Below are 9,035 nucleotides of genomic sequence, written 5' to 3' on the forward strand. Positions count from 1 at the left end.
CCTTAATAATGAAGCAATTAGAAAGAATTAGGTACCTGCACCATGACACTAAAGCAGTACTGGCCCTCTTCTTGCTGGCCGTGTATCTTACAGGAGATTATGTTCCATTTAGTTCTCTTACTCCATCATCTTTAGACCTCCTTCTCCAAAATCTAGAGTTTCTTATATGCAAAATGACAAGGTTGATCTTGAAGACCTCTTAAGTCTATTAAAAATGGAAAACAGCTTACAGATCCTGAATTCAAGTTAAATGAAACCAACAGAGTCCGGACCTAGGTTGAGTAGTGACAGGCCCCAGTCCTCTCCATTCCTGGAGCTCCTCCTCTTAGGGGAGCAGAGATCATAGGGTCTCCCATGGTGGTTTGGAGCCTAGGCACATATACATCTTGGATGTTTTGGTCCTTTAAGGTAGGCAGCTCAAAGTGTCTGCTGCTGCTTAGTCTCTGCTTTCACTGAAGGAGCAGTAGCCGGGCCCCAGGCCTCGCACGGTGCAGTCCGTGCTGTCGCCGTTGCACTTGCCGCACTGACAGTCAGTGGCTACTGGGTACGTGTACAGGGAGTCTGCATGGTGAGCACAGCCAGGCACTTTCACCGTCTCGTAGACCAGCTCCCTGAAGGTACATGTTTTCTGGATGTTGAGCCTCGCTGGGTCCCTGTACACCAAGTCCCGAGTAGTTTAGGAATTAGGTTACATTATTCTGCAAGTTTCCGTTTGGCTTAGTAAATAAGGGATAGGGATTGAATACTGCTTGCTCTAATATTTCCTTTCAGAAGACCAGTTTCTAGGATCCTTAAGCACAGAAAACTTGACCTCATAAAGGAACTCATGTTGTTTTTGTTTAGTCACTAAGTCACGTCACACTTTGCGACCCCATGGACTGCAGCACGTCAGGCTTCCCTGTCCTTCACTGTTTCCCGGAGTTTGCCCAAACCCATGACCGAGTCGGTGATGCCCTCTAACCATCTCATCCTCTGTCGTCCCCTTTTCCTCCTGCCTTCAATCTTTCCCATTATCAGGGTCTCTTCTATTGAGATGACTCTTCACATCAGATAGCCAAAGTGTTGGAGCTTCAGTTTTAGCATTAGTCCTTCCAGTGAATATTCAGAGTTGGTTTCCTTTAGGATGTACTGGTTGGATCTCCTTGCAGTCCAAGGGACTCTCAAGAATCTTCTTCAACACCACAGTTCAAAAGCATCAATTCTTCAGCACTCAGCTTCCTTTATGGTCCAACTCTCACATCCATACATGTTTACTGGAAAAACCATAGCTTTGACTGTACAGACCTTTGTCGGCAAAGTGATGTCTTTGCTTTTTAATATGCTGTCTAGCATTGTCATGGCTTTTCTTCCAAGGATCAAGTATCTTAATTTCATGGCTGCAGTTACCATCTGCAGTGATTTTGGAGCCCAAGAAAATAAAATCTGCCCCTGTTTCTACTTTTTCCCCATCTATTTACCATGAAATGATAGAAGTGGATGTCTTGATCTTAGTTTTTTGAATGTTGAGTTTTAAGCCAGGTTGTCACTCCCCTCTTTCACCTTCATCAAGATGCTCTTTAGTTCCTCTTCACTTTCTGCTATAAGGGTGGTGTTATCTGCATATCTGAGGTTGCTTATATTTTTCCTGGAAATCTTGATTCCAGCTTGTGAATCATTGGCATTTCACATGATGTACTTTGAATAGAAGGTAAATAAGCAGGGTGACAATATACAATCTTGACATATTCCTTTCCCAACTTTGAACCAGTTTGTTGTTCCATGTCTTGTTTTAACTGTTACTTCTTGACCTGCATACAGGTTCCTCAGGAATGAGGTAAGGTGGTCTGGTATTCCCATATCTTAAGAATTTTCCACAGTTTGTTGTGATCCACACAGTCAAAGGCTTTAGCATAGTCAATGAAGCAGAAATAGATATTTTCCTGGAGTTCCCTTGCTTTTTCTATGATCCAATGGATGTTGGCAATTTGATCTCTGGTTCCTCTCCATCTCTAAATCCAGCTTGTATATCTGGAAGCTCAGTCTCTTGTGGGGTCACCGCTCCTTTCCCTTGGGTTCTGGAAATCAAGATGGTGGTGTAGAAGGACATGGATTCATCTTCTCATAATTGAAGTCTCTGGGATGAGCAGAGCAGTTAAAAACATTCAAGAAAACAGCTTGAGAGAGCAAGAAAGGAACTCATATTATACTGCTGTTTTGAAGTGTTGTGGGAATGTTACAGAAAGTGTAGTTATCTCTTTTCTGTCTACCATGAGAGCACCCATGTATTTAATATTTATAAAATTCTATAAAAACTTTGAATTTGTATAGCATAGAAACATGCAAAGATAAAATAATACAGAAGATATGACCTTTGCAATTTATTTTTAATTAATTATTTAAAAAAATATAAATTTATTTATTTTAATTGGAGGCTAATTACTTTACAATATTGTATTGGTTTTGCCATACATCAACATGAATCTGCCACAGGTGTACACGTGTTCCCAATCCTGAACCCCCCTCCCACCTCTCTCCCCGTACCATCCCTCTGCATCATCCCAGTGCACCAGCCCCTAGCATCCTGTATCCTGAATCGAACCTGGACTGGTGATTCGTTTCACATATGATATTATACACGTTTCAATGCCATTCTCCCAAATCATCCCACCCTCTCCCTCTCCTGCAGAGTCCAAAAGACTGTTCTATACATCTGTGTCTCTTTTGCTGTCTTGGATTCAGGGTTATCATTACCATCTTTCTAAATTCCATATATATGTGTTAGTATACTGTATTGGTGTTTTTCTTTCTGGCTTACTTCACTCTGTATAATAGGCTCCAGTTTCATCCACCTCATTAGAACTGATTCAAATGTATTCTTTTTAATGGCTGAGTAATACTCCATTGTGTATATGTATCACAGCTTTCTTATCCATTCGTCTGCTGATGGGCATCTAGGTTGCTTCCATAAATAGCCAGGTCCTGGCTATTATAAACAGTGCTGCGATGAACACTGGGGTACATGTGTCTCTTTCAATTCTGGTTTCCTCAGTGTGTATGCCCAGTAGTGGGATTGCTGGGTCATAAGGCAGTTCTATTTCCAGTTTTTTTAAGGCATCTCCACACTGTTCTCCATAGTGGCTGTACTAGTTTGCATTCCCACCAACAGTGTAAGAGGGTTCCCTTTTCTCCACACCCTCTCCAGCATTTATAGCTTGTAGATTTTTGGATAGCAGCCATTCTGACTGGCATGAAATGGTACCTCATTGTGATTTTGATTTGCACTTCTCTGATAATGAGTGATGTTGAGCATCTTTTCATGTATTTGTTAGCCATCTGTATGTCTTCTTTGGAGAAATGTCTGTTTAGTTCTTTGGGCCATTTTGTGATTGGGTAGTTTATTTTTCTGGAATTGAGCTGCAGGTGTTGCTTGTATATTTTTGAGATTAATTCTTTGCCAGTTGCTTCATTTGCTATTATTTTCTCCCATTCTGAAGGCTGCCTTTTCACCTTGCTTATAGTTTCCTTTGTAGTGCAGAAGCTTTTAATTTTAATTAGGTCCCATTTGTTTATTTTTACTTTTATTTCCAATGGAGGTGGGTCATAGAGGATCCTCCTCTGATTTATGTTGGAGAGTGTTTTGTCTATGTTCTCCTCTAGGAGTTTTATAGTTTCTGGTCTTACATTTAGATCTTTAATCCATTTTGAGTTTATTTTTGTGTATGGTGTTAGAAAGTGTTCTAGTTTCATTCTTTTACAAGTGGTTGACCAGTTTTCCCAGCACCACTTGTTAGATTGTCTTTTCTCCATTGTATATTCTTGGCTCCTTTGTCAAAGATAAGGTGTCTATAGGTGGGTGGGTTTATCTGTGGGCTTTCTATTTTGTTCCATTGATCTATATTTCTGTTTTGTGCCAGTACCATACTGTCTTGATGACTGTGGCTTTGTAGTAGAGCCTGAAGTCAGGCAGGTTGATTCCTCCAGTTCCATTCTTCTTTCTCAAGATTGCTTTGGCTATTCGAGGTTTTTTGTATTTTCATACACATTAATAGATGGTGAAATATACCATGTTCATGGACCAGAAGAATCAATATAGTGAAAATGAGTATACTACCCAAAGCAATCTATAGATTCAGTGCAATCCCTATCAAGCTACCAAGGGTATTTTTCACAGAGCTAGAACAAATAATTTTACAATTTGTATGGAAATACAAAATGACCTTTGCAATTTAAAGATGGGTGTTTTATTATTTTTTTTGTACTTAATATTCTTAAGCTATATTAATGACAGGTAAAAACGTAGCATTTGGGTTTAATTGCTTAGAAAAATATTTCCAACTTTTTTCTATGTATTTTTAATCTTTTCTATGTATATTTAAAAGAGGAATAGGAACCATCCATTCAGTTCAGTTGCTCAGTCGTGTCTGACTCTTTGCGACCCCATGAATTGCAGCACGCCAGGCCTCCCTGTCCATCACCAACTCCTGGAGATCACCCAAACTCATGTCCATCGAGTCAGTGATGCCATCCAGGCATCTCATCCTCTGTCGTCCCCTTCTCCTCCTGCCCCCAATCCCTCCCAGCATCAGAGTCTTTTCCAATGAGTCAACTCTTCGCATCAGGTGGCCAAAGTATTGGCCTTATCAGCTTTAGCATCAGCCCTTCCAAAGAACATCCAGGACTGATATCCTTTAGGATGGACTGGTTGGATCTCCTTGCAGTCCAAGGGACTCCCAAGAGTCTCCTCCAACACCACAGTTCAAAAGCATCAATTCTTCGGCGCTCAGCCTTCTTCACAGTCCAACTCTCACATCCATACATGACCACTAGAAAAACCATAGCCTTGACTAGACAGACCTTTGTTGGCAAAATAATGTCTCTGCTTTTGAATATGCTATCTAGGTTGGTCATAACTTTCCTTCCAAGGAGTAAGCACCTTTTAATTTCATGGCTGCAATCACCATCTGTAGTGATTTTGGAGTCCCCCCAAAATAAAATCGGACACTGTTTCCCCATCTATTTCCCATAAGGTGATGGGACCAGATGCTATGATCTTCGTTTTCTGAATATTGAGCTTTAAGCCAACTTTTTCACTCTCCACTTTCACTTTCATCAAGAGGCTTTTTAGTTCCTCTTCACTTTTTGCCATAAGGGTGGTGTCATAAGCTCAATTATTTTTATTTTGTCTAAAATGTTTGGGAAATCACATATTGGATTCTGATATTCTGTTGCATTTTAGGTTCTTCCTTGCCATTGCCTTAAATTCTGTACCTGTGTAGGATTCTTAATTCAAAAGGTATATGATACAGTTTCAGTATCAGAACATTGAAATTAGGTCAAACATATTTCACTCCTCTACATGCTCACTAAGAAAATAATTGGCTTTGAGGGAGAAGGGGGGCTGCTGGATAGTTCATTTCTGCAGCTGGCCATCAGGCCTACATCTCACCCAAAGTGTGGAAAGTTGAGTTTTATTGATCAGTTCTTTTAATATTAAATAAATAAAGTATTTTCATTAAGATGCAGCACTTTCAATTTCAGTTTATCGAACTTCTAAATAGCCAGATGTGTAGAAAAGCAGCACAGAAACATTGTCGCCTTTAGCTGGTTTATTTTGAAGAAGCTCTGAGAATGTAGACAAATGACTTAATACCTTTATTCTTTGATTTTCTTAACAGCATAAAGAAGGGTGTAGGTTTGCTGACTCATTTTGGCTTGTCTCCAGGGATTGAGTGCTCTCAGGCTGCTTGTTGGTATTGTATTAAAAATGGGCCAATAAAATGAATTTTATAATAGGCTGCTTGCATTTTTTATTTGGCTGTAAAATGAATGTTATTACTATCCCTGTTGCAGAGGTATGCCTTTTATTATTGCAATTGTTATTTTAAAGACTATTGACAATATTCCATGTTTAATTATAGATATGTACTCATGTCCATGTTTATCCCTCAATAGGTAAAGCTAGCAGAAAAATGCTTTTAAAATGCAGAGTTGGCACATTACTGAGGCAGTCATTTACATCAATCTGAGCTGTCCCGAATCTGTTTTATCCAAATTAAATCCAAACCCAAACATCTAAACGATATCATGGTAATTTACCTCAATTATAACACAGACAGTGTTGGCTAAGGGACTCATGGCTCTAATTTAGAAGTGACAAAATATTGACAGAATGGGAATCAATGAAACCGGCCTTATCCAGACCCTCAGCACCTCACTTCCAGCAAAGCAAAGTGCCTACTCAGGTGTAGCCCACACACCATGTGGTGTTGATGCTTATGCAGCTACATTCCTCTTTCTCCACCGTGATGTTAATGTTGATCAGCTCGCAGCTGCTACAGCAGATTGCTCTCCAGCAACAGAAAAGGAAGGAGAACTGGACAGACTTCATCCTGCACTGGGAAGTAAGCAATTAGAAATCCCAAAGTATTTTCACATTCATGGACTTTGACCCATTCAAATTGAACTGAAATCAACCTGCTTCCCAAACTCTACCATCTCATTCAAATTCAACAGGCACTCTTTGGCAAAAGAGAGACACAGTAACATGTCAGAAATTCTCATATAGTTCTAGTTTTTTTAAGGATTAAAATGTCATGGGCTATGTATCTGAAAAAAAAACAAACCCAGAAAAACACTAATTTGAAAATATATATGCGCCCATATGTTGCTGCTGCTGCTACTAAGTCGCTTCAGTCGTGTCCAACTCTGTGCAACCCCATAGACGGCAGCCCACCAGGCAAGATTCTCCAGGCAAGAACACTGGAGTGGGTTGCCATTTCCTTCTCCAATGCAGGAAAGTGAAAAGTGAAAGTGAAGTCGCTCAGTCGTATCCAACTTTTAGCGACCCCATGGACTGCAGCCTACCAGGCTCCTCGCATCCATGGGATTTTCCAGGCAAGAGTACTGGAGTGGGTGCCATTGCCTTCTCCGACCCATATGTTGGCAGTTTACTATTGCTAAGATATGGTAGTAACCTCAGCGTCCATCCACACATAGATGGATAAAAATACACAAACACACAATGGAATACTACTCAGCCATAAAAAGAATGAAATTTTGCCATTTGCAGCAACATAGATGGACTTAGAGGGCACTATGCTAAGTGAAGTAAGTCAGACAGTGAAAGACAATTACTGTATGATGTCACTTATATGTGGGATCTACAAAATACAACAAACTAGTGAATATAATAAAAAAGAAGCAGACTCACAGATGCAGAGAACAAGTTAGTAGCTACTGTGGGAAGAGGGAAGAGGGGAGGGGCAATATAAGGTAGGGCATTAACAGGTACAAAGTATTAGATATAAAATAAGCTACAAGGATATATTGCATAACACAGGGAATATAGCCAATATTTTGTAGTAAGTGGAGTATAACCTTTATAACTTGTGAGTCATTGTATTGTACATCTGAAACATGTAATATTATAGAGCAACTATGTATCAATTTAAAAAATGTCACAGGGGATTGCCTTAATATAAACATTAAGTTGTTGTCCAGTAGCTAAGACTGTGCTCCTAGTGCAGGAGACACAAGTTCTACCCCTGGTCAGGAAACTAAGATCCTGCATGCCAAGTGGTGCAGCACCCCCCAAAATAAACACATTTAAAGTGATTCATCCCCAAATCTTAATTCATGTTGATTTGTCATTATTCAGTTAAATATATTTTCTAATTTCTCTTTTACTTTCTTCATTGATCCATAGGTTGTTTGGAAGCACATTGTTTTAAGTTCCATATTTGGAGGGGTTTTCATGATTTTTTCCTTATTGATTATTTAATTCCCTTGTGTTTAGAAAACAACACTTTGTGTACTTTCTGTCATTTTAAATCTTTTGAGATATTCTGCTGGTTTGAGGTGAGATGTTGTAAGGGTCTTGATAGTGTTGTTTGACTCTTCTATATATTTTCTAACTTTCTGTCTGCTTGTTCTATTGATTACTGAGAGAAGAATGTTGACTATGGTCACTCTACCTGGATAATTAGTGTTTTCAAAATATATCTTTTCCAGCCTTTATCTTTGCATTTAAAGTGCATTTCATCTGGAAAGCATATAGTTGAGTCTTGATTTTAAAAACAATCTAGTCTAATAATCTTTGTCTTTTAATTGGAGTGCTCAGAATCTTTAAATTGAACATAATTTTGATAGTCATGGGTTTATGGTCATCATATTGTTCTTTGTTTCATTTATTCTTTGTTCATTTTTCAATTTACTCTGTATTCTTTTGAATTGGTTATTTTTTAGTATTTGTTTCATTTACTCTATTGACTTAACAGCTCGATTTATTTATTTGTTTGCTCATTCTCAAGTTTAAAATGCATCCTTTACCTCAAGTAATAATATTCCACTTCACACACAATGAAATATGTACTTATAACTTTCCATTTTTCTCCACCCTCATCCTTTGTGCAGTTATTATTTATTTTACTTCAACATTATTCTAATCCCTTACTATGTTGTTGTTATCTTTGTTTTAAGTAGTCAATTATATTTTTAAGATACTTAAACAATGAGAAAAGTCTTTGTATTTACTCACATATTATCTTTTTCAACACATATTATTTTCCTCCTGTCTAATCAGTTTTCATTCCAATCCCAAAGAAAGGCAATGCCAAAGAAGGCTCAAACTACCACATAATTGCACTCATCTCACACGCTAGTAAAGTAATACTCAAAATTCTCCAAGCCAGGCTTCAGCAATATGTGAACCATGAACTTCCTGATGTTCAAGCTGGTTTTAGAAAAGGCAGAGGAACCAGAGATCAAATTGCCAACATCTGCTGGATCATGGAAAAAGCAAGAGAGTTCCAGAAAAACATCCATTTCTGCTTTATTGACTATGCCAAAGCCTTTGACTGTGTGGATCACCACCAACAGGAAAATTCTGAAAGAGATGGGAATACCAGACCACCTGACCTGCCTCTTGAGAAATCTGTATGCAGGTCAGGAAGCAACAGTTAGAACTGGACATGGAACAACAGACTGGTTCCAAATAGGAAAAGGAGTACGTCAAGGCTGTCTATTGTCACCCTGCTTATTTAATTTCTATGCAGAGT

General features: G+C 38.8%; 1 protein-coding gene across 1 annotated transcript; it reads right to left on the reverse strand.

The window, feature by feature from the left end:
• Positions 1-391: 391 nt before the first annotated feature.
• On the reverse strand, positions 392-6,367 carry LOC102406377 (follitropin subunit beta). Its single transcript, XM_006060832.4, has 2 exons — positions 6,222-6,367; positions 392-677 (listed from the first exon to the last, which is right to left on the reverse strand). Exons 1-2 carry the CDS (start codon positions 6,365-6,367, stop codon positions 437-439), a joined length of 387 nt encoding a protein of 128 aa, XP_006060894.4. The 3' UTR covers positions 392-436.
• Positions 6,368-9,035: the final 2,668 nt, after the last annotated feature.

The sequence above is a fragment of the Bubalus bubalis genome, chromosome 16 (genome assembly GCF_019923935.1).
Source record: "Bubalus bubalis isolate 160015118507 breed Murrah chromosome 16, NDDB_SH_1, whole genome shotgun sequence".
NCBI classification, from domain to species: domain Eukaryota; kingdom Metazoa; phylum Chordata; class Mammalia; order Artiodactyla; family Bovidae; genus Bubalus; species Bubalus bubalis.